Source organism: Opisthorchis viverrini (genome assembly GCF_000715545.1).
Source record: "Opisthorchis viverrini unplaced genomic scaffold opera_v5_1, whole genome shotgun sequence".
Taxonomy (NCBI): domain Eukaryota; kingdom Metazoa; phylum Platyhelminthes; class Trematoda; order Opisthorchiida; family Opisthorchiidae; genus Opisthorchis; species Opisthorchis viverrini.
In genome coordinates this window covers 7,766,917-7,783,467 of record NW_008751657.1, presented here as the reverse complement: position 1 = coordinate 7,783,467, position 16,551 = coordinate 7,766,917, and the positions used below count along the sequence as shown (strand labels likewise).

At 43.5% G+C, this 16,551-nt stretch overlaps 1 protein-coding gene across 1 annotated transcript in view; it reads left to right on the top strand.

Moving 5' to 3' along the window:
• T265_00132 (hypothetical protein) overlaps positions 1–16,551 on the top strand; it is a gene marked incomplete at both ends in the record, with an annotated part of 62,415 nt that overhangs the window by 32,362 nt on the left and 13,502 nt on the right. Inside the window, 6 exons of the mRNA XM_009163789.1 lie at positions 887–1,024; positions 4,577–4,697; positions 7,468–7,686; positions 11,697–11,928; positions 12,024–12,261; positions 14,802–15,116. Coding sequence (XP_009162053.1) covers positions 887–1,024; positions 4,577–4,697; positions 7,468–7,686; positions 11,697–11,928; positions 12,024–12,261; positions 14,802–15,116 — 1,263 coding nt within the window. The remainder of the gene's footprint in view (positions 1–886; positions 1,025–4,576; positions 4,698–7,467; positions 7,687–11,696; positions 11,929–12,023; positions 12,262–14,801; positions 15,117–16,551) is intronic.

The window sequence follows — 16,551 nt, the reverse complement described above, 5'->3', positions numbered from 1 at the left end:
GGGAGGATTCCTCTGGTTACATAGGTGTTCTTGAATTCTGAAGACCGGTTCATAACTGTTTTTGTGTAGTGGTCAAGTTTTTTTGAGCGTCACTCAGGATCGTCGAAAATTCATCTATATATCTGTTACCTTTGGCAAGCTTGCCCACGCATCGGTAGCAGTTTGTCGTTATTGCATCTTTGTTCTGTCCTCGTCCCAGTCAATTTTTCTTCCTCCAAGGGTTCCACATCAGAATCTTCAGTCTCCAGTCCCTCTTGACACACGCTGTGTTCTTGTTTAAAACACATATCATCACATGGCTTTCAGCGTTGGCTGAATCCACCTGCAGAATCTCACCACCAATTCTTTTACACAATCTCGTGCTCCGTATAAGTTATGCAAGGCAGATGTTACCCATTTAGAGACAGCTAATACTCACTACTGCGCATAACACAATGCTCGTATCAGCTGTTGTTAAAATCCAACTTAGCTTTGGCTAACCCAGAGTGCATTTAGTAGTCTCTGCTTCGTTTTTTAATTCCGCATCATGACTGTTCATCTGTATGAACGACCGCAACAGTAATGGTGGTAAACCCGTTTTAAATCCTCAAGCCTTTTGTCTATCTAGACATATTTCATCAAGTCTGCATTTCATAAGACGTCCGTCACTGGATAGTATGACCACAAATTTTTGACGGCGGCGTGTGGGCAATTGAAATCCAGCAATCGAATCACTCATCAACTGGGAAACGTTTCTATTATCATTGAGCACACCCAGAATGATTGGATATTTGAAGACTGATATCCGGGATTTCCGACTCAAACAGTCTTATTTAAACATAATTTTCCTTATATGATGCTTCCTTCAATGATAATCCACTGCTTTTTGTTTCTTCATTCGTCACAGGTTCTGTTGATCCTCGTCGTAACAGATACAAACTGTTTCTCGAATGCACACTGATTCTCACGTCAGTAATACCGCAAGAATTACCGATCGAACTTTCGCTCGCCGTCAATTCTTCACTTGTAGCTCTGTCTAAGCTCAGTGAGTTCGGTTTGTTTTTCTGCAGTTGAAGTATCCGGTAGGCTCTTTGGGGTCTTATATGCTATCTAGTTTGCATGTGTGCGTGTTTCATTCAGCTCATGCGGCCGTTCCACTAACGACTGTACTGGACGATTAGTTTAGTTCCTACACAGAAAAACTATGCAGCTGCTGGCTGTCCTGAAGGGGCACGAATCTGATCACCAAACCGCCAGATATGCTCTCTTTTTTTCAACAGATATTTCGGCCAACTGACTTCGAATTATATGGCCTTGTTTTTCATACTGGAAGTTTAAGTAACCAACCCATTGGGTTCTGGATCATCACCTCATTGTGATGTCATCCACTGTGACTTTTTAGTGGTTCGTTCACCTCATTTTATCCATGGGATGTTTGATGGATGACATCATTCCCGTCCAGTCGCAGTTGCGCTAGCACGATCGTAACATTATTTGCGGTGGTATCCAGTCGACTTTGATTCTGGTATCTTCTGTACTGGATTCGGGAGCAATGTTTAAGGTCATTTCTCGTGACAACATAGGTGTAGGTCGTTTGTTATCTAGTGGAATGACAAGAATCAATGAGTTGATCCCTGATGGTGGGCTTCTTGAATTTTGATGGATGCATCTGTCCACGTTTTAATTGCTTTAGGTGGCGATTGATTCTAGGAGAATGGTGCTATGATATTTATTAAATCCACCTACTATCTACCTTTAAAAGGGCAGTTCAAATTCAAATCGTAGACGGATAAGGTTGTTATTTCATTCAGCTCATCCTGCTATTCAGATTCAACCAGTTTTTGGGGATATTTTGCAACAGGTCCTCTTTGGGCGGTTTGTGAGTTTCGCCGTGCGTTTCTTCAGGATGTTCTGATTATTATACTAGTGATGTATGCCGACACATCTTTTTTTATTGTTCATGGATTTATTCGGAAGTCTAGGCGACATTATCCGCCACTAAACCTCTGTCATCCCCACTGCTGAACACCCTAAAGTTATGGAAGGGTATTTGTTTCGATAGTCGGTGCTCTGTGTCCGCACTGAATACGAGTGAAGTAATTTGGTGTTAGGTAAGGGGCCTATTTGCACTTATGACAGGGTCAGGCGCGGTATCCGGTTCCCACTTGAGCACAGATCGTTACGATACAATCGTAAAGCTGTGATTCTCGGAACTTAATCAGCCTTTTTCAATGGATAACCACATTTGTGTGATACTGGTTAAACACTTGACCACAAACAAATATCCTGGGTTCTGGAGAAGTCACTTAATCCCCAAATTGTCTCGCTCGGCGATCGCAACGTCAGTTGCGTTCGAAGCTCAGGTGTTCTTTGTAAGATGGGAACACGTTGCTTCCTGAGCCTCTTTCTTGGCAAGGAAATTCGATGTTGACCATTAAGCCAGGATGGGATTATTCCTGGAAAGCTTGCGCTATGCATCGCAGCCGGCTGACTGTTTCGTTCAATTCCTTAGTGCAAAAGTTAGCATATTTCTTTCAGAAGTGAAGAATTGGGTGCTGTGTCACACGTAATCCGTTCCCTACCGCCTAGGACTTCGTCATAAATTGAAGCTTCTTCGAAAAGCCCAGCCATTTGAGTGATTTCGTCTTCATTATGACTCATCAGGTGGGCATAGAGGATCAGCAGTTCTACGCGTCCGCCGATCAGCTGGTCACCTTCAATTAGTCACCAATAATCTGATGTTGTTGTCCACGCTACTTGTAAGCGGGCAAATCTTTTACCGCTCCAATTGAAGCGCCGACTTTCCGATGTTCGGACTAATGTACGCCCTATTGTTTTTAACTGTTTGTTATTCGAAAGGCGGTTAACGTCTTTTCGGTGTTTGGCACCAGATCGATTACTCCTGATGGAAGTGAACTTGAGGAGCGAATCGCTTTTGATTCCGGGTTTAGTAGCCTGAAGTAATCGATGGGCATGCATATCCTTCGAAGTAGTAATTTTAATATTTTCTGATGGCTTTTTGTATGGAGCGGCGATCTCTCACGGTGATGCTACTGAAAAAGTACACAAACTTTCGATGGGGTTTCTGTTATGAGGGCAAAGTTTAAACACAAAGCTGTTGTATGTGCAACCAACCTGATGGGTGAAACAATGATGGCGTTTTGACGTATGATGTACTTTCAAGTTGTAGATAATTCAGCATGATCTCGGACTGTTGCAGTCATCCGACTTGTTGGATAATCATTTCCCAGTAATGCTTTGCTTACAGCTGTTTTTAACTTCTTCAGAAAGTTGCAGATTCTATGGCCAAATCCTGTTAGTTCAGTATGATCAGGCCCAGGGATTTGAACTGGGATTAGGCTGACGGGGCTTGATGATAACATTGTCTTTGCGCACCAATCAGATAGTAATCAGAATGAGCGCAGCAGTGGATCGTTTAGTTCATACTAACAGCTTTTGCAGTTTACTCACCGACTTTACATGAGTAGAAATAACTGGTCATGCATTGTAGCTAGCAATTTAGACCAGACATGCGAAGCTCTTGTTGGTGAAAAGCGTTGTGTTGAGGATGCCATTCTTTATTATCATTTTGATGGTTGATCTGAAGATCCTGTGCATTGATGGCGGTATCTCTAATACTGGAGCATTACTCGCCACACGACCTTTATATCCTGATCACACAACCGTCAAGTACGGACTGACTAAACTTGGAGTCCTGAGCAGAGATCTAAGGGTTCATACAGACTAGGGTTCTTAGAATTCTGTCCACCTTTTTCGTATGTATAACGGCATATGAGAGTTAGCCTGTATCTAGCTTGGGTATGTCTGTAATTAAACCTGAGGCACACAGGACTAATGATACATTAATGTCCAATTAGTACATACAGTGTACCCTGAATTAGTCCATCTGTCACTTCTTCACCAGAGTACTACAAGCGCCACAAGGATCCGTACCCCTTACTGTCCTTTTGGCATATGCTTTGTATGTTTAAGCGAACGTTTTTGGATGTATTTTCACTAAATGAGGGTGTATCGGATTTGACCAACTCTGTAAAGCCTGGACACCAGTTGCCAAGTTTCATCTACCATAACATATCACTCACTCTGTATTAGACAGTTGAACAAACAGTTGTAGATTATGCAGGAGGAAAACATCTGAAGCGCCTGTGTTTGGTTAAGTCTTGCATATGTTAAGCTACCATGTGCATAAAAGTGCGCTCTCATTGAAGTCCACTTCAAACGGGCATATTGGCGATGAACCACTTAGAGCACAAGGTTCCCGATATCCCGAGACCGCGAGAAATGGCTGATAATCGAAGGTAGTGGTGCTCACACTACCAGTTTCGTGCCGACTGCCTGTGGAAGCATCTATAGGCGTGAGCACATAGGAATATGTGTAGTAGGCTAGCACTGGGTCCCTTTTCCCTGTAGTTACTTTTACAACGAGATTTTCACCAAAGAAATAGTGGTTGTGCTTGAGTGAAGTACCACAATGGCTTGTCCGTGACGAACATGCTTTCTACTATTTTAAGTACTTAATATTTCGCTCTCCGTCACACGCCTCACTGTCAAATTTTCCTTTTTTAATTCTCTGTAGTGGTTTACTGTACAGAACCGTTCCGAATTCCGTTTGCTGGCAAAGTGGATGTTTGTGCCTTTGACAAAACCGGCACTTTAACAGAAGATACGGTCGTTGTAGAGGGCATCTCCGGCTTAAAGTAAGCAACCCGATCCCATATCTCTCCTTGTTCTGATTTATGTACGCACGCTACTAGTGATGGACCCTGTTCATTTGCCACACTTTCTCAATGTGTTCTAATTTCTGACCACTCTGGACAGTGTGAACTATCAAGACCCCTGCACACGTTCTTTTATCCTATCATTTTCCTGTTATTCATCTCGAAAACGTTTCTTACCCATAGTAGCTTTTGTGGTAAAAAATTCTACATCCACGAGATGAATGTGGATCACAGACCTCCAAGTGCTATAGGTTGCGCTATGGTTCGTCCTTGCTGTACCAGAAACCTTAGTTGGCTTAGAGGCTAAGGACGGTGTTTGGTAATAGCTGGTTGCCCCACAATACGTCTGTAGGCAGCGAAATACACTCATTTGGAAACAAATTTGGCTTTGTAAGGGAATTATCTGGAACGTAGCTGAATCTCTCGTTTTCAATGTTTCCAGACAACTGATTGTGCTACGCCTACCTGATGAGCCCCCAAAAGGCCGAAACCGGTCGTGGGCTGTCGAAGAATTTTTAGCAACCTTATGAGTAGTGCATTACGAATATACGTCTGTAGTCACTTTCACCACAAAGTTCTGGTATATCGCGAAAGACGAATCGACTCGATTCGTACGAGAAAACAACCCCTTTCGATCGAATACTTTCTGCCGCACGAAATTCTTCATTCTACAAGTTCCCAGGGACAACACTTTGTGGGTGAAGAAGTCGCTAGTTGACCCCAAACGACATTACCCTTTGTCGTAGATCCAGCCGTTGCGTTAGTCGGCTGGTGCCGTTAGCACCGCTGCTACGCTGTTCACCGATATGGGTTTCATCTGGCATCACTTGGATGATGTTTGTTTGGCTCAAATGGTTTGCTGGAAGTTGTTCTGTAATTGATATCCGCGACGGCGATACTGTAGCTGAATATCTGTAGGAGTCTAAGGTAGTAGGATGATTTTCCACCTTTGAATTACGTATGCCGCGGTTATCGTTCTGTTTTGTCGAACAAAACTACTGGATTGTAGTGATTTACGTGATAGGCAGATTGGACTGTGCTCGTGGAAAGTAAAATTGTGCAACACCTATGAACGTTGTGTTATTTTCGACTCGGCAGCTGTAGTGTGGCTTGCATCAGGAAAGTGCTCGACGAGCGTGGCGGATCAACTGCATCCTGGCGTTGTATTGTTTCATCAATTACAGAGGGTGTCTTTACTTTTTCGTGTAATATCTGAAGAGATTTGTGGCTGATAATTGTCAGTCACGCTCGCCATTTCAATGCACCAATAACCGCAAACTCAGCGGATTCAGCCCATCGGTCTCTAGTGAAATTTGACATAGTCTTCGGCACCCCCATGTGCCCCATGTGACGTAGTCCTATTATGTGAACCTGGTTATTATCGTCTATCATCCGCACCAGACGTGTTCTCATATCCACCCTGGTTTACAGCGCTCACCTAGTCCTGCCGCTACTCGTCTCCAGGACACACCTAATCACACTGATGTCCTCCGATCCCGCAATTTGACTTCGTCTTTGTGGTATTCCTTGGTGTTGTAATTAGCCATTTGTTGTTTGTGTATTCCTTCATAATTAATGCCTGATGAACGGTCATTAAATCCGTCACCCTAACGTTAGTTCATGACATCCTAGCAATGCTGGTAGACGCAGATTTCTACGAGTGAGCCCTAAAGTGGGAAATCTGTTTGTTGGAAGATTGAATTTCCCCACGCATCTACACAAAATCAAGGGGGTGGATGGGGAAGTTCGGACTTTGATGTAACACCACTTTTGCTGAGAAATCAACCAATAATTCCGGCTATTTTTTTTACCGCAGATAGCAAAGAATTGTCCAGCTTACTGGAGGGCTTTACCTACCCTGGTGTTCTACGGCACGTTAAAAATGCCGCTGCAACAGCAGTATTCCCTTATAACTTCGAGGCTGCTGGGCATACCGACTCTTACTCTGTCTTTCAGCATCCTAAGGTGATAATTCAGTTGCTTCAGTTGCAAGCTGCGAAACACATTGCGTAATAAATGAGAACGTAGGAACTGCTAGTTGTGAAGCGCGTGCGCCATACTGATTCACCGGTTGTCACATATGTCCAAAAGTTTGGCCCATTCCATTCTGTTGAAGGTCACGGGGGCGAGATGGCTCAGTAGTGAGAGCGCGAATTTATTGACGGAAGGTCCGTGGTTCGAACCCGACCTCTGCATTTCTTGACTTCCGTCTAGGCTTGAGGTTTTTCGGGTGGCGTGCCAGCTAGGCAATGAAAGGGTGTTACAGCCGAACGATTTTAAAGGTCACTGGAAACCCACAAACCGTTATTCACTTGCTAAGGTACGAGATCGGTTCTTACTGGTCGTTCTTCCCAACAGGAAACACCCATGTTAATGAGGCACTGATATTCCTCAACAGAAGGAATTGTTGTTCTTTACATTCATTATCTTCACTGAGGTTGTGGACTTTTCCCGTAGATGACTGACTGAATGGCGCTTGTGACGCGGTGAACAGCTTTTTTAGCATTACATAAAATCGCCTGTTACGCACCTCACGAATTTTGTCGGCTCTGTATCCACAAAATTCGCGACAAGTAGGGGAACACTGTAGTTGTTTGGTGATTGGTTGATCAAGGTTGCGTTTCTACCTAGCTGATGTACGACTTGTCAGTGTTCTCTTACGGAGAAGAATTATGTTTTGCCTACGATTACTATTATTTTCATTGCTACTATTATGCACACTACTTATATTTTCGCTTCATGCCTTTAGTGATCAGCCTGCAAATAAATTGGTACCTGTTCAACGATGTCCCCTCTCTTCGGTACAAGTGCTTGCCAGCTGTCATTCTTTGGTGCACACACCGTCCGGGTTGGTCGGTGATCCAATGGAGAAGGCTATGCTGTCATCCACCGGTTGGTCCTTGAACAATGATGATACCGTATCTGGGCGAACTGTGCCGCGCAGTCCGCCTTTGCGCATCTGCCATCGGTAAGATCTTTATTATGTACGGATGACTTGGTGCGAGACTGATTCGATGATATTTTGATTTGTTCCCACATCGGGGGGAATCGGTCCTCGTCTGACTTGTCAGGGGTAGTGAATGTCTTAATGCATTTGGTTTACTAGTCACTAAAAGTAGTCTGATATTAACAAATTATTCAGTCTACCCTCTATGTTACCAAGTCCAAGTCTCCGTACCGCTCGTTATTGGTCATTTCTGCGGTTAATGTGAGAAATCACTCTCCCTCGGTCTTTTCTTATGTTCAATCGGAGTATTTGAAGCTGTACAGCTGGTAACAAAATGAAATTAGCCAACTTTCTATGATTTGGTAGCATTGTGGGTGGTTCAGTATTATCTAGTGATCCGGCCGTTGAAAATCCAAGTACATAGTGATCCTTCAAAAGGAGACCCTTTTAAAAAGAACCACTCTCCTCAAAACTCCACACCAGTGTCTCACTTCAGTTCCACCCCAGATTGTTGTCTTCCCGATTTGGATCCCTCCTCAGAAGCCAAATAGCCTGTACGTTCCTGGTGGCCACTCTTGGGATGGAATGCGGTTTCAACATTTAGCCCCCCCCCACCACTGCAACACGCCGTACATCTAGCGGGGCATACATAGACTTGAAATCTCTACACACTTTCCGAAACCATCAGGCGGTGTCAATCTAGCGGGGCATACATAGACTTGAAATCTCTACACACTTTCCGAAACCATCAGGCGGTGTCACGACTTGATTTGGTTCAAGAGCCCTCGAGTCAATAGGACAAAGCCAGCCAATAATCGATATTCAGTAGACGGGTATGTGCTGTTTAAATCAGAATGAGAATAGTGCCGTTCAGAAATACGTATCGGCTTCGGAAATTGAAAAGCTGTTGCCCAACGAGCAGCGCAGTTTCCCCGATTTCGAGGGTGTTCATTTGTCCTGTTTTGTTAACGGTTTAATCACATTGTTAACAACAGATGTTTCGTAATGTTTACATGTGATGCAATAGTGCACAATAGAATTTGGACAGAATAACTCAGTAATCGTAATATGATCCTAGGTACTTTGACCGCTTGTTCAAATTTGTCTGAACAGCTTGTCTCAGAAATTGGAATATTGAAAAAGATTTTCAAATATTAATGGAACTCATCCGTTTCCGGTCTTGTATGTCATATTGAAACTCCCCGAACGACTTCCCCTCCCCTACAACCAGCTGAATTCACATGTTGAGTGAGTGGTGTGGTGGACAACGGTCCTGCATATTCTTCCATTATTGCTGAATTGACGTCTCAGGTAAATGAATGAAGCAATGGGGAAAGTTGCTCTTTCAAAATCTTTTTCAAATATGCACGTAACACGTCATGTATACGGCTACTGCTGGATGGTAGATGCGCTCCTCGCTGTGATGATTTACTCTATAAATAATCATCGGTCTTGTGAAATACCTCTTTATATCTAATTTTCCTTCGTACTCTCACGTTGATGTATGCCAGACCGGACGTTGATAGTTGCAATTGTATCAGATGTAAGTATACATCCTTCTGTGACGTAGACAGGAAGACTGCTATCGTTGGGCAAATTCAACAATGATATCGGTTGAGGAATCCGGGGCAATTAGCCGCACAATGCTCTTAGCTGCAAAACCTTTACGAATGGAGTAAAACGTTTTGCGCCAAAATGTTGCATTTTGTTGCGTATGGGCTCAAACCAAGAACCATCCTAATCTACCTTCATATCTTTACAGCTCACCAAATCTCATTGTCCACCGAAGCAATCATACCCCTGGCGGAAAAGTCTGGTGGAATAATTTCCCAGCATCGCTGAGACCCCGGGATGACTAAATGAGGCTCAAAAGTTTGGGCTGGTACTCCGAACTCAATTGCCTGATCGCTTTAGTTCATCAGGGACACGCCATAGCTTTCGAAAATTCAATTCCACTGTGCGAATACTGAGCGCCTCGTACTTTTTGTATATTCCGAGTATCTACTACTCCTGGTAGTTAGTAGGCAGAAGTTAATGTTATACCATCAGGGGTGCTAGAACGATGTGCAGATTGACCGAGGTGTTTCGAAATTTAAATATAAAGTAGCAAGTTAACTATTAATATGAACGATTTGATGGTGGCTGGGAACCCCAGTCAATTTCATACTGAACCGTCTTGACGTCCATTTAATTTCTGACAGCCGAACAGCACACCTTTGAAGCAAGAAAGTCCTCTTGTGGACAATAGCTCACGGGAAAATCATCGCAAAATTATAATGATAGAGTGATTAAACTCCACGCTAAATCAAGATCGCTGTGGATGCCACTGGTTAGTACCCAGTGAACGATTATCAAAGTTTGCAACTAGCGACCTCTTCTCACGCCAGATAGCATTATAAAACGCATGGAAAACTGCGGCTAACGCGTGGTTTTCCGGTCAGCCACATGTGGTTCGCTAAGGTTCCACCGGATTTAATGCATAAGACAGTCGATTACTAATTTGGATAGGATGGAATCTGCTTGATGTTTTGGCCGATTTTGCTTGTCCTACTTCTCAGATAAAGCTATCCAAATCGATGCTTTTATAGTACTAGCTTGCTCTCAGTAGTTTGCTGCCTATGTCAAAATGCCAACCGCATTGCAGCAGTTACAAGTGGGTACGAAGATGGATGATACTCAACATCGTTTTCAGTGTTTTTAGCTGGCACAGGGGGCGGCTTTGTCAAACATTGCAGCCTCAACAGTGTCATGTAAAACCAATGATGATGGCCCACTGGTTGCAGATAAATATCTAGGGGATGATTGCCCCATTCATTCGCCGTCCAGGTGCCACTTAGATAATATAGGCTGAGATTCGTCTTGAATGGTAACAATACATAACCAATCACATCTTCCACTCCATCACACCTAATGTATCTGTGGAATGGGCCTCTAGGTGTTACCGAACTAACTCCCTTATTGTTCGTTTTGAATTTTTGCGAACTGACAATACATGGCCGATTTAAAATGCTCGACTACTGAAGCATAGTGTCTTTGATCGCACATCGTGTTTTGATCAGGTATCCAGTTGAACTGATTTCATGATTCATCTGGACTTGGAAAACTGTGTGGACAACGCTGCTGGGCGGCTTTTCATCCTACCTGGACCTGTCAAATCTGTGGTGTACTTTCTTCACACATTACATCATCTTATGTATTGGGCTACTTGGTGGGTCGACCGGAAATAAGTGTATGTCTGTGCGGCCGCCTGCTTGATATTCTAAATATCTTTTTTGTCATATCATACTGATGTGTGCTCGACCCAACAACGAGTAGTATATTTTTACCAAGCAAAGGGGTAGTGAAGTGCTTTATTCTAACTTAGTCAAAAATGTAATTCATCGCGTTCAAATCTGTGGTTCAACCAATCGAATCTCCATTTTTCCAATGATCATGTTAAGTTGAGGTGGCAAATTTCCTGAGTAGCATATCTGTGACATTAACACTCCGATTTCAACTGGTGTTTTCCAAGGTGAATACACTGTTCAGATGTCCGTAATCAAATATATGAGTATGTCCTTGTCTCTGCTTTTATTGCGTTACGGAGCTATCGATCAGTTTGCGAAAATGTTCGTTTCATCGTCTTAGGCAGCAAATTTTGCTCATCGTTCTGTTGTCACACAAACTATCCCAAAGAGGTTTTTTATGGTTTCACTATCCGGTGTTCATCCGTCTTTCGCCCTCTCACCCTCAGAGTTCTACAGTCCAAGTTCTGCACCAGGTTTTCCAAGCTTCATTGCTTGTGCAGCATATAGTTAGTTAGTCAGTGTGCCGTCACAAACAACTGAATTTTCACAAACCAATAAGAAAATTGCAATTGGGGTTCATTCGTACGCTTTTCCATAGAGCTACGATGACCTTGTCTGTTTAGGCTACTGTTGGCTTACTAAACCGATGGACTTATTGATCTCATCACTTCTGATTACCACCTGTGACATTCCCTGTTTAGTGTACTGGAACTATAAATGCTTCGTTGCTATTTTCACTTCCAGGTTCCGTTTTAGCAGCACTTTGCGACGGATGTCTGTGGTGGTTAGTCATCAACTTCCATCCAGTGTCGATCAGACGTACCTGGCCTGTGTAAAAGGCTCTCCTGAGGCAATTCTACCCATGTTGATAGATGCACCCCCGGACTATGACGAGGCCTACCTAACTATGGCTCGCCGTGGTGCTCGTGTCCTGGCTTTGGGGCAGAAGTCTTTAGGACAGTTAACCCATCAACAAGTGCGTTCATTTTTCCAGCCAAGTATAACATTTTTTCGAGTGCATTTTAAACTGATGAGACTGTGTTCCACCGCTGCTTGTTCATTTCCTTTTAGGTCAGAGATCTTACCCGTGAAGAGGTTGAATGTGGACTCACCTTCTGTGGTTTTGTACTCATCTCCTGTCCGCTGAAGCCAGATTCCAAAGAGGTTGTTCGTGTACTTCGTGAATCTAGTCACCATGTCACTATGATTACTGGTGACAACCCACTCACTGCATGTCATGTTAGCACGGTACTGGAACTGGTTCGGCCAGATACGCATGTTCTTATTCTAACGCCTCCAAACGCCTTAGGTGAGTTGTTGAAATGTCTATCCAACTTTTATGGGTACTAGACCACTATACTGATTTTCCTTAGTTCTCAATTCACGGGAACAACTGGAAGACCTACGTTGCATAGTGTTGACGTTCCATGTACTTTCATCACTCGTATACGCAAACTATATGAGCATTTCTAACAAGAAGGCGTAGGAACAACTACACAAAAGGACAGTGTGCTGTAAGAGATTGGAGTGAATGCAATTCAGAAAAGATATCAGTTACGGGTCAATAATTTTCGTTTCCACAGTACTGGTCTCTGTGTTGTAATTAGGATGGTCTCAATGGGCCCCAGAAGCCTGGGGATGAGATTACGGATAGCAGTTGTAAACAGAGGGTCATAGTCGTAGACGTGAGCGGTCTCAACCAGGATAGCATGCACTCGACCAAGCCAGAATATATATCTTCGTCTGTTATATATATATATATATATATATATATATATATATGTATATATATATATGTCACAGCGCTGACAGACCTCCTCGCTTAATAGGTAATAAGATATGTGGTTTGGGTTGGGCTGTGTGTCGTTCGGACACTGTTTCGGTGCCTAGTTACCGTGCCACCTGAATGAAGTACGAGGGCTGAGCCACTGTAAAGTCGCAGAAGAGCAGCCGAGATGCGGAGGTTGAGTTCAAACCACAGACCTTTCGGTCAGTTAGTTGTGCCCTTTCCAATTGAAATATCTCTCAGCTGGTTGTCTAACCAACCAAATTGCCTGCATCCGGTGTGGACCGAAAAATCGAGACCGGTGGACTAGCCGAAGGGAGCTCTTATTATACTTGATGAATGGCCCATAAGTATCAAACTATGTGGAGGTAGCTAAACGGTTGGGACTTCAAATTCTGCCAAGAGTAGCCTCGAGGTCCTCTTGGAGAACGCATTAGCTAGCAAGTGGTGTTCAGTAAGTAGTTTAGTCGGCACAAGATCGTTCGCAGAAAGTTGCTTGTATCACCCTTTCAGGTTTTGCACTCTGGCATGTCCAAGATTTTAATGTGAAACATTTGTGGGTCTTTCAGTGAAAGAAAAAATAAACTATAAACGTTAGGACAGACTATAATGCAACAGAATGCGATACATATATATTGCGTATGCATCCTGTATGTGTAATACAGATTTTATTGCAGATGAAAAACAGAGCCAAACCAACAATTAAAGCCAGAGGCTTGTATTGGGAAGTTATAAATAAAGCTCCACTGGGTTTGGGCGGTGGTACTAGCTCGGGAAACAAGGACTGTCGAAATCAAAAATGAAGTTTTCGCCCTCATTGTGCAACTTTGTGTTTGTTTGTGACTGTTTGCAGCTACAAGTGTTCGGTACTCATAGTTTATTCCCAGCGGCACTGCTCAGGTTGCCCATTTCACAATGAAACCGTCTGGTTGTCGTGTGCAAACAAAACATATTCTAGATCAAGGGAACTTTTTGAGATTGTCTGTCAGAGAATGTTGGAAAATTTGAAAAAAAACACGGTACTAGACTTATCCGTGTGTTGCTGCCTCACCTACTACAGATACAAGTTGTTCTATCGAATGGGTCAAATCCGGATGGTGTGGTACACCATCCATAACGAACCCGGATTCACTTTCTTTTTCTCACCATCGCAGCCCTGTTACAGTGGTCTCTGGTACATTTCTGCCATGGTCTGTGTGGTTTAGCTTCTCGAGGTTGCTTTGTCCCACTGTAGTAACTAATCTATCTTCGTGTTATTCCCATTTGTACGCCAGTCTATCATACCCTTGTTTTGCGGCGACCAATGGGTCCAGTCCATACGACAACGCTCAAATCCTACAACTTATCGTCATGTAATAATTTTCCTCAGCCCCAAAATCCTGACAACCGATTCGTCAGTTCTCATCCACACTAGACTTTTTTATTATTGTTGGTCCAATGTGTGACTGGCCTGTACCGTTTTCATCTCGAGACGTTTCGAAAAATCAGACTAAGTCCACATAATCATAAAGGTGTTCCCTTGTAGAGATAAGATATCCCAGAGGAATCACCCTCCCTGTAACTTGAAACTCGAGACATTGTGTCCTGTCTTATGGTCACGTTTAGTCTTCAGATTTGAACCAGGACCGTGAGGTTTGTCTTAGATACATTTATGGGAAGACAGCGGTGCGTTTTAACGTCAGTTTTTAGATGATGCGAATTTCACTTCGTTATTTCAGCTCAGCTCAGAAATCTGATTTCTTAGTGTGAAATTTAGGTGTTTATTTGAGATCACATTTCCCGTTGTTTTGTATGAGAACATTTTTCGTATAGAGTTTCACTGTTGTAGCCACTGTTTTCAGTTTCCCAACCCTTCGGGAGCATGAAATGAACTACACGTTGTTTACAATTTTTTCCCATTTTTGAATAAGTTTTCACCTCTATCAATCAGTTGAAAAACGCTTGAAACCGACTGAGTAGTCATCGTTTTCGAAAAAGTTTGGTAACAATCGGTAGATTTATTGCTGCGCAACGTTCCGCTTTTGACACCCCTTCATTTTTATGAACCTTTTCCTACGTGATAGCGGATGAATGGCATTGGCAGTCTGTCGACGATTCTGTGGTTTTGCCCGCGCTCACCAAAGAAAGCTCGTCCCCTCAGGCTATCCGTCAGTTGGCATCCAAATATGATTTGTGCCTTACCGGTGAAGGAGTGGATGCATTAGCGCGCACTTCTCCAAATCTCCTTCGTATTCTCATCCCCAAAGTTAAAATTCACGCACGTGTGATCCCAAAACAAAAAGAAGAGATTCTGGTAGAACTCAAACGACTGGGCTACGTCACTCTGATGTGCGGCGACGGAACTAATGATGTGGGCGCATTGAAACAAGCGCACGTTGGTACGTTGCATCCGTTGCATTCTGTTGCTTCTGTTTTGTTTGGTTCGCTTATTCGGAATCTTCGATCGCGGCTGAATGCTTGCACTGGAGTAACTTTTCTGTCTGGTCCTTATCGCTTTGTCTGGTAATTTATGGCTAGTTTTTGCAAGATCAAAAGGCTCTGTCCGTTTAATGTTGCTGTTCCGCATGTCGGGACTATCCCTACAACGATTCCACGTGCCTTGCTTTTTAAATAAATCGTTTTCTTCGTCTGCTTTGTCAGGAACTGTAGTAAGCCGGCCCCTGTTTCTGACAGATGGCATTTACATTCGCACTGTCTCACCCATATGGCATTTGTTTTTTTTGAGCACTGTTTCACCCATATGGCATTTGCTTTTTTGAGTAGCCGTCGTTTTTTTCACTGTGCGGGCGATGTGCATCTGTAAGGGCACCAAGCACGTCTCGATATGTACAGACACGAATCAGAAACCTGCGCGCGCGATGTGCACCTGTAAGGGCACCAAGCGCGTTTCGATCTTTACAGACACGAGCCAACAGCCCTACCAAACAATCGTTTGCATCTATCTGTTGTTTCAGCATCAATGGTACACACCTGGCACTGAGGTTTTCATTGATTTATTTGAGTTTTTCTGTACACTTTTCACCCTTGATGGTTGTTTTCTGTCCCTTTGTGAATGAGTCGAAATCTATATAGAATGAAGTTGTGACCGACTGTTAGAAAGCCCAACCCTTGTCCCGAGGTCAACAGCTAGCAAAAAGGTTGCGCGACCGATCCTATCTACACCCGGTCTCTTAGTCCCGATACTGACGATGGACAATTTTTTCGGGATTGTCTATAGAGGAGAATGTCGGTAGCTCAGGTAGCGTAGATGGTCGTTGGCTTGTTCGCTGAGCTGGGCAATTTGGTTGCAGACGTTTCATCACCAATCGAGGTGACATCATCAGTGCGTAGTTGTGCATAGCGCACAACTCAGCGAACAAGCCAACGGCCATTTTCGGGATTGTACCTCAGATTTTTTATCAGTATCTGATCTGGTCTTACTCCCAGCTCATAATTTGGCAATCGTCTAGATAGTTTAGCAGTTGGTTAAGCATTCTGATCACTTACCAGCATCCGGTTTATCAAGGCAGCTCGTTGGAACAAGGCGTATAATTTCCATTTAACGTGTGCACTCATTTCATCAGCCTTGAAGGTTCTCGGTAGGTGTATATCTTTAGTCGTGATTGGGATGCGGACCTGCAATCTCCGATTCTGGGTAGATTGGTCGAACCTTAACCGGCAAGAACTGACGACCGCTGTTGCAATGTATGGTTCAACAACAAATCTCAGATATTGGTATCACATTTCATTGGGTTCATCCACTTAGGTTGGCTTATGCGAGTAGATTGGCGTTAGCTATCAAGATGGATGTTGTGTTGCGTGATACTCGACACG